The 19465-nt window shown below is 27.1% G+C and overlaps 3 protein-coding genes across 3 annotated transcripts; 1 reads left to right on the top strand and 2 right to left on the bottom strand.

Moving 5' to 3' along the window:
• The first annotated feature begins 1502 nt into the window (after window positions 1–1502).
• On the top strand, window positions 1503–3512 carry LOC123270338 (6-pyruvoyl tetrahydrobiopterin synthase). The gene is made up of 4 exons (XM_044736339.1): window positions 1503–1711; window positions 1785–2004; window positions 2628–2707; window positions 2947–3512. The coding sequence occupies exons 2-4, from the start codon at window positions 1940–1942 to the stop codon at window positions 3228–3230; spliced, it is 429 nt and encodes a 142-aa protein (XP_044592274.1). The 5' UTR covers window positions 1503–1711; window positions 1785–1939; the 3' UTR covers window positions 3231–3512.
• A 5094-nt stretch (window positions 3513–8606) lies between these two features.
• LOC123270840 lies at window positions 8607–9668 on the bottom strand. Its single transcript, XM_044736985.1, has 3 exons — window positions 9490–9668; window positions 9180–9347; window positions 8607–8726 (listed from the first exon to the last, which is right to left on the bottom strand). Exons 1-3 carry the CDS (start codon window positions 9643–9645, stop codon window positions 8607–8609), a joined length of 444 nt encoding a protein of 147 aa, XP_044592920.1. The 5' UTR covers window positions 9646–9668.
• Window positions 9669–9902: 234 nt separating this feature from the next.
• On the bottom strand, window positions 9903–14401 carry LOC123270841 (TNFAIP3-interacting protein 1-like). Its single transcript, XM_044736986.1, has 5 exons — window positions 14369–14401; window positions 12669–13037; window positions 12394–12578; window positions 10233–10353; window positions 9903–10115 (listed from the first exon to the last, which is right to left on the bottom strand). The coding sequence occupies exons 1-5, from the start codon at window positions 14399–14401 to the stop codon at window positions 9903–9905; spliced, it is 921 nt and encodes a 306-aa protein (XP_044592921.1).
• Between the last annotated feature and the right edge of the window lie 5064 nt (window positions 14402–19465).

Below are 19465 nucleotides of genomic sequence, written 5' to 3' on the forward strand. Positions count from 1 at the left end.
TTTTAATATTAAGGTAAAAGCCCCAATTATTGACGGGGGTCTAAATATTGACACCCTAAATTATCTTTAAATATATTAAATTATCTGTAATAAGAATAACGATCAAATAAATTTTTATTAAATTCTAATTAATTAAAAAATTGAAAAAAAAATCACTTTCAGTTCAAAATATTAAATATTAATTATTAAAAAAAAATAAAGTTACCACCAGTTCATCAAATCAGCTTACGAGCGTCTATTTTCTTAACAACTTTGGTTAGAAAAGCATTTTTTTTAACTGCCGAGTTTAAATTAATTTTTTCATGTAATTATATGAACTATTTTTTTTTTAATTAACAGTACATGAAATATTTATAAAATTGAATAATCGAAATTAATTGTATGCTTTATAATATTTAAATAATGGGAGTCAATAACTAGTTCATAATTTTTATGGTGAATCCCTTATTGACAGCCAGTCAACAGCGCTATGACGCCTTTTTTTTTAAGTATAATAGTATTTTACACACCTAGGGAAGTAAAGTAAGAAATGTCTCAGATCACATGTAATTGTTGTCCGAGGCGAAGCCGAGGTCAATAAACATGTGATCTGAGGCTTTCTTATTTACTGCCCATGGTGTGTATACTATTTTTCTGCCCTCCAGGCGGAAAGTGGCAACTTTCGGCCCGCTGCGCTAAACGAAATTGCCGCTTTCCGCCTCTGTCGGACAGAAAAATAGTATACAAACCTATGGCAGGAAAATAATAAATATCTCAGATCACATATATGTCGACCTCGGCTTCGCCTCGGGCAACATATATGTGTTCTGAGACATTTCTCATTTTCTTGCCACAGGTGTGTAATATACTATTTCTCCTCGACGGAGGCGGAAAGCGGCATTTTCGTTTAGCGCAGCGGGAGGAAAATTGACGCTTTCCGCCCGGAGGGCAAAAAAATACGTTACGCGATTATATACAAGGCTTTTAACTGTCAAATAACTCGGCGTGTTTTGGTGTTAAATAAGTTTTTGAATAAATTGTTATATTTTTAATAATAATTAATCATTCATAGAAATTATTATTAATTAACTTTAATAATATTGATTACTTTATATCAAGTTTTGATAAATAAAAATCTAACCAAATGATTCGACGCATGCGCACTAGGGGCGTCAATAATTGGGGTTACGGTACGTCAATATTTAGATCAATCAGTTTTTTAACCCGTCAATAATTGGTGTATCCAGATTATCTATTTAATTATTTAAAATTAATTAGTAAATATCACTGATTATCATTTTAAAAAAAGAAATTGATTAGTTAAAACATTACTTAAGACATTACCACAAACAAAATTCAACGATATTTATATTTGATTGCTTAAAAAAAATCAAATCATAACTTTGTCTCTTATAGCGTCAATAATTGGGGCTTTTACCTTAGCTTATTTTTTTTTTCAATAAAATATTTTAATCACAAATGTAAATTTAAATAATTAAAGTTTTACCGCGTCAAGCGTTTTGTAGTTATAACGATACGCGGCGCTGGGGAAGACCTCCTGTCACTCCTGTCGCCTGTTGCTGTGAAAATCAAGCGACAGTAAATAAAAATACAAAAATAGTATATATGACTGTACATGCAACATGCAACATGCATACTACACAACTGTCAGAAATTAACATAGCTAATCTCCTATCAGCATAAATATTAAGTAATAACTGAGAGATTACTAGTAAGTAATTTTTTTTTCTTTTTTAATTAAACTTATGCAACAATTAATTATTTTTTTTTTTCCAAACTTTTAGATATTCTTCAATGAGTACTTGATGGAGTAAGTACCAAAGTTTACAACAAGAAAATAAATGTCCAGTTTACAATTACAAGCAACGTAGAAACATATGTTATTAAAATAACAATTTTATATTATAAATCTTGAAGATTTTATTAATTTTTATAAATTATGGGTTATCCAATTGCATGTTTGACTAGACGAGAAACAATTTCAACCTGTCATCGACTCCACAGGTAAATTAAAAATAAATCTATCTTAACAATAGGTATAAAAAAATGGAAATTAAATCAGCTGATATCTGAAAATTTTTGGAATTTTTTTTGTTGAAAAAAATTATTAAAAAAAAAATTTGACATGTAGAAAATTTTAAAAAATTTAAGTGCAATTTGTAAAAAACATTTTTTAATTTTTGTGCACAGAAAAAACAAACTTCTTGCGCCAAGAAAATTTTAAGGAAGACAAAAGATGAAAATTAAGTTAACCGACATCTAAAAAATTTTTATAAATTGTTTTATTACAAAAATGATTACAAAAAAATAAGAAAAAAAAATTTCATCTGTAAAAAATTTGAGAAACGATACGTGTAATTTTTAAAAAATGTTTTGTAGTACTAATTAAATGATTTTAAAAAAATCAAAATATTAAAAACGTCGACTAACTTCTGTATTATAGACAAAAGTTATTTTGGAGCAAGAAGAAATTTTCAATCTTCCTTAATATTTTCTTGAGCCAAGAAAATTTACACTTCTGTCAAGAATTTTTTTTTCAGTGAAATATTTCGACTAATTTTTTTTTATGACAATTTAATGGTTGAATAAAATAATAAATAATTAAATTAAATAATTAAATTTTTTAGTCCTCACTTGAGTGATGAAGAAAACGCAGAAATTTACGGTAAATGCAATAATTATTGGGGACATGGCCACAATTACACTGGTAAATATATCTAAACTAATAATATTGACATCAGCAGACATATGATGATTTATTGATAATTTTTAATACCAAGAAAAAAAATTGCATTCATAATTATGAATTTTTTTTTTTAATTTCTAGAAGTGAAATTATTTTTATTTTGCTTATAGTAATAAATTTATTTAAATATGTCTATTAATTTAATTTTCATAGTATGAGCTAAGTATTAAACAAAATTTAAATTCTCTTATATATTTCAGTTGAAGTAACTGTGCGTGGTTCAATAGATCCTAAAACTGGAATGGTTATGAATATTTCCGAATTAAAAGAGCACATGCATAAAGTGTTAATGGATCGATTAGATCACAAAAATTTAGACAAAGATGTTCCATACTTTAAGAATGTTGTGTCGACAACAGAAAATTTGGCTGTTTATATTTTTGATGAAATAAAAAAATTAATGCGTGACCCATCATTGCTTCACAAGGTTAAAATATGGGAAACTGAGAAGAATATAGTGACTTATTCTGGAGATTTATTATAGACCAGATAAATAATACCAATTGTTTATACATAGATAGATAGATAGATAGATAGATAGATAATAATTTTATTGGATTCTGGAGCCTAGGCTCCCTCAGAACCATCATCAAATATACATTTACAATTAGTGTATGAAGTACAGAGTTTTAGATACATAAAAATAAAATCAAAATAAATATAGTAATTAACAGTAATAACATGTTAATCATGCTTATAAATAATACTTGTGTTATACAAAGCTCAACAACCTTCAATAGCAGTAATAAACGTTCAATATAGCAGATCAATAATCTTGGAAATAATAATCATAGCACAGTCTACGGAATATTTCGAAACTTTCGGCTTTTGCACGCCTCATAGCGCGAAGCGCGTGAGGTTGTGCTTTATACTCGACTCGTTAAGATCAAGCAATTTTGTGATCTTTAAATGCCTCTATCACAACCATATTACACTTATTCAATAATATAAGTAGATGTACACCGAAAAACACTTAAATTAAACCATATTTTACTTTCTAAAATCATTTCATGTTGCTATTTTGAAAAAAAAAACGTTTTGAAAAAAATTTTACGTGGACGTCCGGATGTCACCCCATTTTGGATGTACCAACGATTACTCCCGAACAAATTGATATTTCAAGACCGGGCTTTTTTTATTAGTTTAAGAATTCGATGAACTGGGTCCGTATTTCATATCAGTGGCCTAGCTTATGTATTTTTTTTTAAATTGAATTTTTATTAAAATTCACGGATACAACCGTACAAAGCCAAACGAACTTTTCTTATTTGTCACGTGAAAACTATGGCGCCACTTGATCAAGCTAGATTTTTTTAGACTGCGTGCGCATATAACAAGAAAAAAGGGCGCCGATATTTGAAAAAAAAATAAAAAATACTCTAAGAAATTACTTAATTATAATTTGTTTTTTTAATCAATTACACAATTAATTTTTTTCTTAAAAAATGATTGAGCGTTATTAGGCGTGCATTTTTGGATTTTCCAAATTTTTGTAATTTCAGCTGGCAGCGCATTCCAGATGCGTATACCACGAACAAGAAACGAGTTATCATACATACAACAATTAGATCTAGGTAGCCGCAGATAATCTTCCCTTACATCGCCTCTACGCAACGCAACCGGCAAAAATTCTAAGTGACATTTAAATAGCTGACGATAATTTAAATATATTTAAATTATCGTCAGCTATTATCACCTCTTCAACGTGTCATTAACTACAGGAGTCTTTCCGGAGAATTGGAAGGTATCACATGTGATTCCTATTCCAAAAAAGGCTTATCCAGTAAACTGTGAAGATTATAGGCCTATATCGCTGTTGCCAAACTTGTCAAAAGCCTTGGAACGGTGTGCTCATGACCAAATTGTTAAATATATCAATGACAATAATTACTTCGATGAATATCAGACAGCATTTCGTGGAGGTTTGAGTACGCAGACTGCCATTGTAAAGTTCTGTGACGATATAAGACAAGCGGTGAATGAGTCAAAGGTTTTAATTGCGATCTCGTTTGACCTTAGCAAGGCCTTTGATTCTGTTAATCACAAAAGATTATTATGTAAATTGTCATCTATGAACATGTCGAATTCAGCCGTTGATTGGATTGGATCTTATTTAGCAAACAGAAAGCAGTCCGTACGCTCTAGCGAAGGTAACTCGTCGTGGGAAGAAATTGTAAGTGGTGTACCTCAGGGAAGTGTGCTTGGTCCGTTATTATTCTCACTATACATCACAGATTTAGCTAAACGTTTAGATTGCCAATACTTATTCTATGCTGATGACTTACTGATATACCTTTCTTGCCATCTTTCTCAACTCAGTGTTTGTGTGAATAAGCTTAACGGTGAAATAATAAAAATCACAGATTGGTGCAGAACTAATAATTTAAAAATGAATCCTTTGAAGACAAAAGCAATTATTTGTGGAAGTAGAGCAAAAATTAGTAGTGATGAGTGCAGACTAGCCGACACAATCTTTGTGGAGGGGTGTGCTATTCCTTATAGTAGCACTGTAAAATACCTTGGGGTGACTATAGATAGTACTCTCTCATGGGAGAATCAAGTAACAAATTTGTGCAATCGCGCTATGAATATTCTACAGTCAACGCTCTTTGCACAGTAAAAAAATTTTCGTAAAATTTAACATAAAACTTTGTGTAGATGATTTTTTTACACAAAATTTATGTTAATTCTACACATACTGTTTGTATTGATAAAATCAACATAATTCTGTGTTAAAAGTAACACAAAAATATGTTAAAACTTTCATCGGCTGATTCTCGGATTTCTACACACTTAAATGTTATCCGTAACACAAATAAGGCGTTGATTTTAACATTTTATTTGTGTTACTCAGATCAGCTGTCAAATATGTGAGTTTTATTAATAATTTAAATATATATTTAAATAGATTTTAATTTCTGAATAAAAAATAAATTGTTTTCCATAAATACAAAGTTAAAGAACTTAATAAATAATTCAAACTTTTAAATAGTGATTAATTAATTTTAATCAATAGTTGCTACTTTATTACAAGTCAGTGGCAATAGATGATTAGAATTAATGATGTATTAATTTCTAATTATTAATTATTAATAAACTCGTTAATTATATATTAATGGAAAATAATTTTTTTTTACGCTGCATTTAAGTAATTCACGTAAATGACACAAATCAAAATTCACCAAATTAAAATGACGTTGAGGCTAGCACATTCAAATGTCTAAATATCTTGTGTGGCATACGTGACTGAGCTCGTACTGGGTTGCAGTCAACTAGTCAGACTAACAACATTCCGAATTAATAAATTACTAGAACTTAGAAAGTAAATATTAAATGTAATTTAAAACAATTAATTTTACAAATTTTAAAATTCCGAAAAATATAATCTTAAATAAAGAAAAATCTAAAGCTATATTAATAGAATCTTTCAAAGTCACAAAGTCTCAATAAATTAAAAAACATAACAACGAAAATTTATACGCCAAAATGAATGAACAGACGAACACTCATTTAGCCGAAAAATGTAAATAATTTTATAATTAGATTAGAAATTTTTTTTAATTAATTTTAAATTAATTAATTTTTGAAAATTAATTTTATTTTAATTTACAAGCATGTATGGAAAACACTCAAATTTCATGATTGTAAAGGTGGACCATCTAAGAAAAACTTCCAATTTTTTGGATGAGTAATTTTCGGCCGAATCATTATTCGGATAGATGAGTATTCGGATGAATATACGTCGGAACAACCCTTTTTCGAAATCAAATTAATTTTAACTCTTGAGGAATATAAGATTTATATTTACTTTTATTCGATAACCCGGTGTTTTATAATTTACAAAATTGTTTTTCGGCTGTTATTCTATTTAAGCTAATGTATTTTATAAACTTTGAATGTAGCGGAATTTTAAATTTTCTAGAGTTTTAATAATTTGTAATGTTGTCGATCTGACTAGTTGACCGCAACCCCTCGTACTCCCGAGATCCCGCGCAAAATAAAGCGGAACGGCATCATAATTTGTGTAAATTCAACATATTATTTATGTTACTATAGAAGACATCAACACAGCCTTTATGTTGAATTGACATTTAAAAAGTGTTATTTATACTACTAACCGAATGGGAGTATTCTTTAACATAAATTTTGTGTTGGTTGGCCAGTAACATTAAAAAAGTGTAGTTTTACTTTGAATTAACACTTGAGTGTGTTAAAAAATGGATGGATTGATCAATACAAACAGTTTGTGTAGAATTAACATAAATTTTATGTAAAAAAATCATTTACACAAAATTTTATGTTAAATTTTACGAAAATTTTTTTACTGTGTGTATTTGACTCGCCCGTACAGGACCATTCTCTGTATTTGACTCGTCCTTGTCCATAAGAGCTGTGTAAAATCGTCAAATACAGAGGAAGAATGCACAGTAAAAAATTTTGCGTCATTGCGTCAAAAAATTTTGTGTTAAAAATTTTTGTGTTAAATATTTAACACTTTTATATGTAAATTTAACATTTATTGTGTTAAATTAACACAAAAAAGTGTTAAATTGACACAAAAAAGTGTTAAATATTTAACACAAAAATTTTCAACACAAAATTTTTTGACGCATTGACGCAAAATTTTTTACTGTGTGTGGTCAAATACAGAGAGCGGTCAAATACAGAGAGGTCCAATACAGAGAGCGTCGACTGTAGCACAACTAAAAATAAACAATGAAATATTTAGTGAAAGTTTACGTATTAAGCTAGTATCTACTTTAATAATTATTCTCTTTGATTATTGTTGTGCGGCGTATACGAATATGTCAAACAAATTATAATTAAAGATGCAGCGTAAATTGAATTCATGTGTTAGATTTATCTATAAAGTACCAAAATATGAACATGTTACTCCATATTTCAAAGAGTTAAGTTGGCTAAAGCTTGCAGCGAGAAGAGACTATTTCATTGCTTGTCTGTTTTATAAGGAAATTCGACTAAATTATCGGCAGCTATTCGGCTCAAAACTATACTTTTTGCCTGTAGCACTGCGTAGAGGTGATGTCCGACAAGACTATCTTCGTATACCGCAGGCTAATTGTGTCATGTATGATAATTAATTCTTAATTCATGGCATACGTATCTGGAATGCACTGCCAGCTGAGACTGTGGCTGTAGATAATTTGGTTGAATTTAAAAATGCTTGCTTCAATCACTTTTTTGAACATGACAATTAACAATTGCAATCTTTATTTTGGATCTTATTTAAATATTTTTTCTTGTAGAATTATTATGACTTTAAATTAAGTTATTTGTTTGTATTAAATAATCTATTTGGATTTTATAACATTTGAAATTAAATCTAATTGTAAACCTTTAATTAGTTAAGTAATCTTGTAACCTATGTAAACCAATGTAATTTTAATATTGATGGCTTTGAGGGTGCTTAGGTTCCAGAGCCAAATAAATTTTTTTTATCTATCTATCTATCTATGTTTTCTGTATTTTATTTTGTAACTGATGACAATAAAAGAAAAATATGCTTTGTTATTATATACGATGAAGTGATTCTTGGTTTACTTTTGAATATTTGTTCAAAAAACATTTTTTTAAATTACTCTTGATTGACAAAAAAATTTGATTTTTTTAAAAAAAGATATATTGGTAATAAAAATATTAAGAAATAAAAATTAGGTAATGTATTAAAAGTAATAAAAAATGTAACAATACCGAAAAAAAAAATAAGATATAAAAATTTTGCAGATTCAAAGAAGAAATTTATATTTTTTATACTTTATATTATTCATTTATTTATTTATTTCAATATAAAAAGACTCAAAAGCTTAATAACAATTTAATTATTAGTTAAATTGTAATTTTAATTTTGGCTGGTAATCTTCAACTCTACGTTGTTCGTCAAACAATTGCAATTTTTTAATGAATTTTCATTTCTGTAATATTTTTTTGCTGGTACAAGTCGATTTTCTTTTTTGAATTGCTAAAAAAAGAAGTATTAAATTATTTATGGATATATATTTATTCATATCGACGTTCTAATTAGCAAATTGTCCAACTCCATTTTAGAAAGTCTTCCATTTGTACGAAAAAAACAATTAGTTCAAAAATAATTATCACTTTAAAAAACCATTTAATATCATTAATATCTAATAAAGGTATAATATTTTGGTTTGAATCATTCAAATAATTTATAATTGGACTATTGCTACATCAAAATGTTAAAAAATCACCCTCTAAAAATAAGGAGAGACAAATTGCTAATTAGACCGTCGATATGTAAAAAAAAGTCTTGATAAATCCACTCTACGTGAATATAAGGGCTCTTAAATTTACGCTGCGTGAATTTATCAGGATTTTTTTACGTATGAATAGACACTTCTATAATCTATATATGCAAATTAATTTTTAAATATCATCAAAATATATTATTTACCTCAATAACTTTAATAATAGGAAATACAGGTCGAATTCCTGTTGATTCTTCTAAAACTTGTTTTCCATAAGCTAAAATTATTTCATTACTCTTTTTGAGAGCTTCTGTGGTGTAAATTGAATCATCATTTTCGATCATTTCTTTTTTACGTAAATCTTCATTTTCTTTCTGCAAAATATAAAAATAAACGTCAAAAAAAATAATGCTTAAATATTTTTTATTCTTTCTAATTTTTATTTTGTGATTTAAGATTCATTAGAGGAAAAAAATTTATTTAAAAAATAAAATTAAAATTAAAATTATAACTTACCATTTGTCTTTTCAATTCATCAGCTATTTTCTTCTTTCTAATCCGTTCATTTTGTAATTTTTTATCATCCATTACTTTATTGTATTCATCTCTTTTGTTTCTTTGATAAATTTCCCATTTTTTTTCATTTTCTTCTTCTTGTTTGCGTTTCTTCATAATTTCTTCATTTTCAATTAAATATTTTTTAATACCCGCTTTTAATTTAGCTTCCTTATTTTTTTTAGCATTCATTTTTTCAATCTCAATTTTTTCTTTTTCTTCAATTGCCTTTTTTAATTTATCATCATTTTCTTCATCGCAAGTTTTCCAAATAATAGCGCATTTTTTTGCTAATAAGTGACAAAATTTAAATAAATTTTACAAGCAATTATTTAAAATATATTTTTAATCTATAATAATATAAGAATGTATTACTAACCCATTAATTCCGAACGACGTATTTTTTCAGCTTGAATTTCTTTTAATTTCGCTTTAGTTGTCTCATTTAAATGATCCTTTGCTTTAGCATAAGCATCGGCCAAGTTATTCATTAACAATTCCTGTTTTTTAAGTCTGTCTTGTTCGAGTTTATTGTTTTTTATTTGCTCTAAAAACATTTCTTGTAACTTTCTTTTTTTGTTTCTCATCTAAAATAAAAAATTAATTTCTTATTACAACATTAAAAATTTTTTTCTCAATATAAAATCAGCTTCTTGGATTAAGTATAATTTTTTATCATGAAATAGTATATTAGTAATTTTTACTTGTTCAGCTTCACATTGTTCAATAAGTTTAAACTCTTCTATAACCTTTTCTAGATCTTTTTTGTCTGCTTTGGAATCTAATAATTCCTGTTTCTTCAAATATGACTCTGTATTTTCAATCCTATAGTAAAAATTTGCTTTTTAATTATTAATTATCACTGATAAAAAAACCATTAACTTGAAATTTATTTCTACATTGAAAATAAACTTATTATTCGTAGAAACATAGATGAATATAAAAATACTTTCAATTTTTTAAAAATATTTCTATAAACTTCTTTTTTTTCCACCATTTTTGAACTTCAATTTGCTTTTCAAGATATAAGCTCATCTCGATATTACACTCGTCGAGACCTTTCATTTGAGTACCCACACGAATTTTTCATATATTTTATATATATCACAAATACTATATATACAAAATATATGAAATATATACAAAATTGCATGTGGGTATTCAAATGAAAGGTCTTGACGCGTAAAACATCAGAATAAGCTTATATCTTTAAAAATCTCATTAATTAAGAAATTACACTCTATCTTGTCAATCAATGATATTTATATTGATATAAGCTCATCTCGAAATTACACTCGTCGAGACCTTTCATTTGAGTACCCACATCAATTTTTCATATATTTTATATATATCACAAATACTACATATATTAAATATATGAAATATATACCAACTTGCATGTGGGTACTCAAACGAAAGGTCTTGATGAGTATAATATCAAGATGAGTTTATATCTTAAACAATGTCAATAATTAAGAAATTACACTGTATCTTGTCAAGTAATGATATTTGTAAAAATATAAACTCATCTCGATGTTACACTCGTCGAAACTTTTCATTTAAGTACCCACATGTATTTTTCATATATTTTATATATTTCACAAATATCATATATATAAAATATATGAAATATATACAAAATTGCATGTGGGTACTCAAATGAAAGGTCTTGATGAGTAAAACATCGAGATGATCTTATATCTTTAAAAATGTCAATAATAAAGAAATTACACTGTATCTTGTCAAGTAATGATATTTTTCAAGAAATTAGCTCATCTCGATGTTACACTCGTCGAAACTTTTCATTTGAGTACCCACATGCAATTTTGTATATATTTCATATATTTTATATATTAGAGATTTGTGATATATATAAAATATATGAAAAAATCATGTGGGTACTCAAATGAAAAGTGTCAGATGACTGAGCTATCTTGAAAAATATTATTTAACCGGATAGAGTGTAATTTCTTTATTATTGACATTTTTAAAGATATAAGCTCATCTCGATGTTTTACTCATCAAGACCTTTCGTTTGAGTACCCACATACAATTTTGTATATATTTCATATATTTTATATATATGATATTTGTGGAATATATAAAATATATGAAAAATACATGTTACACTCGTCGAAACTTTTCATTTGAGTACTCACATGATTTTTTCATATATTTTATATATATCACACATATCTAATACATGAAATATATACAAAATTGCATGTGGGTACTCAAATGAAAGGTCTTGATGAGTAAAACATCGAGATGAGCTTATATCTTTAAAAATGTCAATAATAAAGAAATTACGCTCTATCCGGTTAAACAATGATATTTTTCAAGAAATTAGCTCATCTCGATGTTACACTCGTCGAAACTTTTCATTTGAGTACCCACATGTATTTTTCATATATTTTATATATTCCACAAATATCATATATATAAAATATATGAAATATATACAAAATTGTATGTGGGTACTCAAACGAAAGGTCTTGATGAGTAAAACATCGAGATGAGCTTATATCTTTAAAAATGTCAATAATAAAGAAATTACACTCTATCCGGTTAAATAATGATATTTTTCAAGAAATTAGCTCATCTCGATGTTACACTCGTCGAAACTTTTCATTTGAGTACCCACATGATTTTTTCATATATTTTATATATATCACAAATCTCTAATATATAAAATATATGAAATATATACAAAATTGCATGTGGGTACTCAAATGAAAGGTCTCGATGAGTATAATCTCGAGATGAGCTTATATCTTAAAAAATGTGAATCATTAAGAATTTACCTTGTATTTAGTCACCTAATAAGGTTATTGATAAAACAAAGATAAATATAAAACTACTTACTGTTTTTTTAATTCATTTCTATAAGCTTCCTTTTTCTTCCACGATTTTTGAACTTCAATTCGCTTCTCGAGACAATAGTCTTCAGCATCTTTCTTCAATTTTACAATATACTCTTTATTGTACTCATCTTCAATACCTTTCAGCATTTTTTTGAACTCTAATTGAGCTTGCAGTTCTCTGAAACACTGTTAATAATATCATTAAACTACAAACTTAAAAATACTTTTTTTTTTTTTCTTATCGCAGCTATTATTATTGAATTATTTAATTCTTACCTCGGAAGTAAAAAGAGCAGCATTGATGAGTCTACATTGTGGTTTTTTATACAATATTAATTTTTGCGCTTCTTTAACAATAGCCGCACGTTCTTCGCGTTTTTGTTCAGCCAATTTTTGGATTAACTTCACTTTTTCTTCATTGACTTTTCGTCTTCTTGATAAAAGTTCTTCTCGGTGATTTTTTGTAACATTAACAATGGCATTATTCCAATTTTTACTCAATTCTATTGAAGCCGCTTTGAGCTCCGCTAGCTGCTTAATCTTTTTTTCAGCGATTGCATTTATATTTTCAAGGTCATTTGTATAATCATGCAGGCGATTGAATGTATTTTGAGAAATACAGAGCGTTAAGGCTGCTACTGAAGGCTTAAAAAAATATTTCAGGTTTTTGAATTTATTAAAAATTCTATAAAATATTTAAGAAACTCATAATTAGTTTTAACTTCCTGCTACGAAAATCGAAGATTTTCAAAAATCGGGAAGTTATTGTTTTCACCCCGTTTTGCAAAAACCGAGTTTTCATCAGATCTCGACGTTTGAAGGTCACAGGAAGCTTCCCTGACTATCCCCTTGTGTGTGTGTGTGTGTGAAAGTATGTGAACCGCTTATAACTTTTGAACGGCTTGACCGATTTCATCGCGGTTGGTGCCATTCGAAAGGGCTTGACTAAACTTAGATTTTGAAAACTATTTGGACCGATTCAAATCAATAGATTTTGAGAAATCTTCAAAAAACTGAAAAAAAAATTTTTTTCAAATGTGGTTTTTTTGGAATAACTTTTAAACGGCTTGATGGTTCAATTCCAAAAACTAATCAGCTCTTAATCTCAAAAAACCACGTCGATCGCCACCAGTCCGGTCAAAATCGGTTGATTCGTTCGAGAGATATCGTGAACGAAAGAAAACCGAAAAAAGTGTTTTTTCGGAATAACTCCGAAATTTTTAGCGCGATCAATTCAAAATTTGAGATTCTTTGTGAGGCTTGAAAAACTGCGTCGAATGCTGCCAACCGCGTGAAAATCGGTTTATTCATTCAAAAGTTATTGCGGTTTAAAAATTCAAAAAATAGTGTCATCAAATCCCTATCAGACTTTTGAGCTCGAAGAGCTCAAAAGCATAGGAAAACAATCTCTTTGAGCTTGGAGAGCTCAAAATAACCCATAAATTATATACGTGACTGAATAAAGTAGTCAGTACTTGTCTCGGATAGCTTAACTGGTAGAGCCCTTGGCGCGTAACCGAGAGATCTGGGTTCGATTCCCAGTCTGGGCTGTCTGATTATTTTTTCAATTACGGAAAAATTCCCACTGAGTAGGTCCCCCCTTTCCCCTATCCGTTATTTCCCAACTCCCTTAAAAAATTTGCTTTAATATGTCTCGAAGAGCTCAAAAACGTCATTGGTGCAATTTTAAGTGCCTAAGTATGGAATTAGCAGGAAGTTGCAGGGATGGCCTTCAGGGTCAACTGTTTTCCTAATTTTTTAGTGCTGAAACATCGAATGTAACATCGGAATGAGCTTATTTTTTTAAAAATGTAAATTATCCTCAATAAAGCGGTTTAATACTAGCTAGTTATATTAATAAATAATATCACTACCTTTTTTTACTACTAAAAATCCATTTAGATTAATGAATATTTAATAAAAAATAAAATTTTTTATCTAAACTATTTTTGTATAACTTTCTTAGAAAAACTTACCTTATTAGTAGTTTTTTTATATTCAGACTTCATTATTTAGTAACAAATATTTATTGTAATACAACTATTAAAATCAACAGCAAGTTTATTAATAAACAAATTCATGCATTTTCAATCATATCAAACAGTAAAACTTCTTTGTGTTGTTTCCATAGTGATACAATCGATCATCTTCTTTTGAAGTATTACCGTCGTCTATATTCACTCTTTATGGTATAAAAAATTTCCAAGCAATTTTATGGTGTGAATACTGCAAAATAATATTAAACTTTTCATTTTATTTTACTGAAACTAGAATATACACAAAAATCTCTAAAGAAATTTGTACTTATTATATAGTGTTTGAATTTTTTGTAAGATTAACTCCAGAGCAAAAAAGACAACATACATTTCAAAAGTAAAAAATTTAATTTCTTACCATAATATTTCTACTGTGCCAACATATGCTCAGTAAAAAACTTGATGTAATAATCGCAAGATGGCTTCGTGAAGAAATCCATAGGTCAGTTATAAGTTCAAACTTGAATACTGTCGGAAAATCCTACCTTCAATCATTAGTTATTAAAAAAAATTGTTAGATTCCTTCAAGTTTGTTCAAAACCTTACATAATTATTCTAAGTTCAATTATGTAATTAGAACAATATTTTTCTTGTATATTTCGTTGATTAATGATTTCACTTTTTGCTCAGACTTATTACATAAAATTTCTAGAGATACTTAGTATTTTAAAATTCATCATAAGTAGCTTTTATGTACAATGAGGGAAAAATTTAAACTAAGAAAATGTAGTTAAATAGCATCACCCCTATTTAATTGAAGTTCTTATACCTAAAATAATTTATTATATTGAACCTCAATAAGGTAAAAGCCCCAATTATTGACGCTATAAGAGACAAAGTTATGATTTCATTTTTTTTAAGCAATCAAATATAAATATCGATGAATTTTGTTTGTGGTAATGTCTTCAGTAATGTTTTAACTAATCAATTTCTTTTTTTTAAATGATAATCAGTGATATTTACTAATTAATTTTAAATAATTTGTATTTTTTAATAATCTATTTAAAAAGATAATTTTTGTTTGTTTTACGTAAAAATTTTTTTCTATTAAGAACTATGCAGAGAATTTTTTTCAAATTTTAATTTGCACTGATGGAAGGATTTAGTTCTATTCAATAAGATTAAGCAATAGTTACCAAATGATTGAGTAATAAACCTTTAATTACCAAATACTTAGTAATAGTTACTCAAAAATTTATCAAAGCCACTTAATAAATTGTTTATGGGTATTGAAGAAATTCATTTATTAACGAATTTTTTTAATAAGTACCATTAATAGGTCATTTTAGCGTATAATCTAACTTTTTTTCTCAAAATGAATCAAAATAATTAATAAAAATAATTTTAAGTAAAAATATAAGGTATTATAAAGAAAATAATCTCATCAAATTATAATTTTTCATTTGAGACATTCATAAAATTTAAAATAAAACAAGTTTTTAACATATCAATAATAGACAAATTTGAAAATTTCCACTTAACTCCACTGAAAAATAACATAAGCTAAATGGGAGTAAGGTAAAAGCCCCAATTATTGACGCTATAAGAGACAAAGTTATGATTTGATTTTTTTTAAGCAATCAAATATAAATATCGTTGAATTTTGTTTGTGGTAATGTCTTTAGTAATGTTTTAACTAATCAATTTCTTTTTTTAAAATGATAATCAGTGATATTTACTAATTAATTTTAAATAATTAAATATATGATCTGGATACACCAATTATTGACGGGTTAAAAAACTGATTGATCTAATTATTGACGTACCGTAATCCCAATTATTGACGCACCTACTGCACATTCGTCGAATCATTTGGTTATATTGTTATTTATCAAAAACTTGGTATAAAGTAATCAATATTATTAAAGTTAATTAATAATAATTTCTATGAATGAATAATTATTATGAAAAATATAACAATTTATTTAAAAACTTATTTAACACTAAAACACGCCGAGTTATTTGACAGTTAAAAGCCTTGAATATAATCGCGTATATAACGTATTTTATACTTAAAAAAAAAAGGCGCCATAGCGCTGTCGACTGGCTGTCAATATGGGATTCACCATAAAAATTATGAACTAGTTATTGACTCCCATTATTTAAATATCATAAAGCATACAATTAATTTCGATTATTTAATTTTATAAATATTTCATATATTGTTAATTAAAAAAAAAGTAGATCAGATAATTACATGAAAAATTAATTTAAACTCGGCAGTTAAAAAATGCTTTTCTAACCAAAGTTGTTAAGAAAATAGACGCTCGTAAGCTGATTTGATGAACTGGTGCTAACTTTATTTTTTTTAATAATTAATATTTAATATTTTGAACTGAATGTGATTTTTTTCAATTTTTTAATTAATTAGAATTTAATAAAAATTTATTTGATCGTTATTCTTATTACAGATAATTTAATATATTTAAAAATAATTTAGGGTGTCAATATTTAGACCCCCGTCAATAATTGGGGCTTTTATCTTAATTACTTAAAATATTTTTAGTTAAATGTCGGCTTGATAGTCATCTTGATTAACTTTAGCTCAGAAATCAGAAAAATAATTCGGACAGCCCGGACCGGGAATCGAACCCGGATCTTTTGGTTACGCAATAAGGGCTCTTCCAGTTAAGCTATCTGAGACATCGCCCGCAACAATCTTTCAGTCGCCTAATAATTTTTTGTTTAACACGATAACAGAAAAATATTTATTAAAATATAGTCGATATAACTATTTATCAATAGTTACTTAAACTAATGCATAGTTCGAGTAACTATAAAAAAATTAGAAAACTATATTTTTATACTTGTAACGCTATAATTCAGCTAACTATGCACTTTTATTTCAGTAAGACGTCTTTGATACTGCCTTTCTGTACACCTTTCGATTCAACAAACTACCGATAAAGACACTTACGAATAATTGTTCAATTAATTAAAATAAAAATAAGTAACCAAAAATTTACATGTTACTGTCTTATATTTTTGTCCAAAAGATGAATATTTTAGTGATTAATTGGCGAGGCAGTCTTTAGAAGCATGCTCCCTTTAGATTAGTTAATAAATCGCTACTTATTCATGAATTTTAAGCGCACATAATCGGTCAAAAATATATCTGGATTGCATTTTAATTTTACCATTTGCTTTCTTGATAACAAAATATTAAAATTCAATGAAAACTATTCAAATATAACAATATAAAAAATTCTAATACCAGAAAAATATTTATTAAAATATAGTCGATATAACTATTTATCAATAGTTACTTAAACTAATGCATAGTTCGAGTAACTATAGAAAAAAATCAGAAAACTATATTTTTATAATTGTGGCCTTATAATTAAGCTAACTATACATTTTTCTCTTAGTGGAATAAAATAGTATTTTTCATTAAAAATACTATCAATTTATTTTGTAAGTATGAAGAGAGATAAAATGTATATGCGTAGTTAGTGGGTGGTGTGACAGTTCTTTTATCTTTAAAACCAACGGGGCTTGTACCCCATGCTATGGTGAACTCGGGTTTTAGAAGTGATGTATATCCATGGAGGGAGAGTTATCTACTGGAGGGGGTGTCTGGGTCAATCCCTGCCAGTCTAAAGTTCCCATTTGCAAACGCATTTCCTGGGGTTCGCAAATATCACCTTTTATACGTTTCACTGAATAGATTTTTTCGTCGTTTTTTTTTTTATTATTTATTTACAACTCAATTATATTGATACAAAAAAAAATTATCTATATCTATTTTCTAGAAATTTTTTAAATCATTCAAATTTTTTTTTTTTTTTTTTTTAATTTAAATAAATTTTTTTATTAATATACTAGCGCTTAAATTTACTCGCTTTGCTAAGTGTAAATTTATTTTGAATGATTGATTTTTTAATAATTAAAATTTTTGATATAAAATATATTTTTACTGAAAAAAAAAATTTTTTTCACCAAGAATTGAAACTTAAATTTTTTTTTTATTTGATTATAATTAATAAATTAATGAATATTAATTTATTAATTAAAATTAAAAAAGTCTTGGGTGAAAAAAAATTTTTTTTTAAGTGTGCTTGAATTGAATAGCAGTGAAAGTGTTTGACGAGACTTCACGACGCCTTACTACGTGCATCTCCGTAACTAGTCGGCTTTTTTCGGCTGAGCGCAAAGTTTTTTTTAAACTCTGCATTAATATTTTTTAAATTTATTTTTTAATCATGAAAAAACTTCGTATTATTTTGACTTTTATTGTAATAAATAAGAATTACAATATTTCAATACAATTGATAAAAAAATCATTGTGTTTCATATCATTCTCACCAATAGTCAATTTATGATAATAAGTATTTAGGCTGCATTCGAAAATTCTCTATCTCTAGATACATAATTAAGAAATGACTTTGTATCTTGAGAACTATTGACATTTTTAAAGATATAAGCTCATCATGATGTTACACTAATCGAGATCTTTCATTTGAGTACCCACATTAATTTTTCATATATTTATATATATTATATTTATGTATATATGAAAAATATATCAAAATGCATGTGGATACTCAAATGAAAGCTCTTGATGAGTGTAACATCAGGATGAGCTTATATCTTTAAAAATATCAATAATTAAGAAATGACCTTGTATCTTGTGAACTAATGACATTTTTAAAGATATAAGCTCACCCCGATGTTACACACATCGAGACCTTTCATTTGAATACCCACATCAATTTTTCATATATTTCATATATTTATATACTTCACAAATACCAAATATATAAAATATATAAAAATGCCATGTGGGTACTCAAATAAAAGCTCTTGATGAGTGTAATATCGGGATGAGCTTACATCTTTAAAAATATCAATAATTAAGAAATGACCTTGTATCTTGTGAACTATTGACAATTTTAAAGATATAAACTCATCCCGATGATACACTCATCAAGAGCTTTCATTTGAGTACCCACATCAATTTTTCATATATTTATATATATTATATATGTTTATATGAAAAATATATCAAAAATGCATGTGGGTACTCAAATGAAAGCT

The sequence above is a fragment of the Cotesia glomerata genome, linkage group LG8 (genome assembly GCF_020080835.1).
Source record: "Cotesia glomerata isolate CgM1 linkage group LG8, MPM_Cglom_v2.3, whole genome shotgun sequence".
Lineage (NCBI taxonomy): Eukaryota > Metazoa > Arthropoda > Insecta > Hymenoptera > Braconidae > Cotesia > Cotesia glomerata.

Coding starts and splice junctions, on each gene's coding strand:
- LOC123270840 (XM_044736985.1), bottom strand. CDS start 9,645: ATGAAGAAACGCAAACAAGAAGAAGAAAATGAAAAAAAATGGGAAATT. Junction 9,348..9,489: donor ATGAATTGAAAAGACAAATG/GTAAGTTATAAT, acceptor TATATTTTGCAG/AAAGAAAATGAAGATTTACG. Junction 8,727..9,179: donor CTATTATTAAAGTTATTGAG/GTAAATAATATA, acceptor TTCTTTTTTTAG/CAATTCAAAAAAGAAAATCG.
- LOC123270338 (XM_044736339.1), top strand. CDS start 1,940: ATGGGTTATCCAATTGCATGTTTGACTAGACGAGAAACAATTTCAACC. Junction 2,005..2,627: donor ACCTGTCATCGACTCCACAG/GTAAATTAAAAA, acceptor TAAATTTTTTAG/TCCTCACTTGAGTGATGAAG. Junction 2,708..2,946: donor ACATGGCCACAATTACACTG/GTAAATATATCT, acceptor TATATATTTCAG/TTGAAGTAACTGTGCGTGGT.
- LOC123270841 (XM_044736986.1), bottom strand. CDS start 14,401: ATGAAGTCTGAATATAAAAAAACTACTAATAAG. Junction 12,579..12,668: donor CTGCTCTTTTTACTTCCGAG/GTAAGAATTAAA, acceptor TATTATTAACAG/TGTTTCAGAGAACTGCAAGC. Junction 10,354..12,393: donor AGAAATGAATTAAAAAAACA/GTAAGTAGTTTT, acceptor TTTTTACTATAG/GATTGAAAATACAGAGTCAT.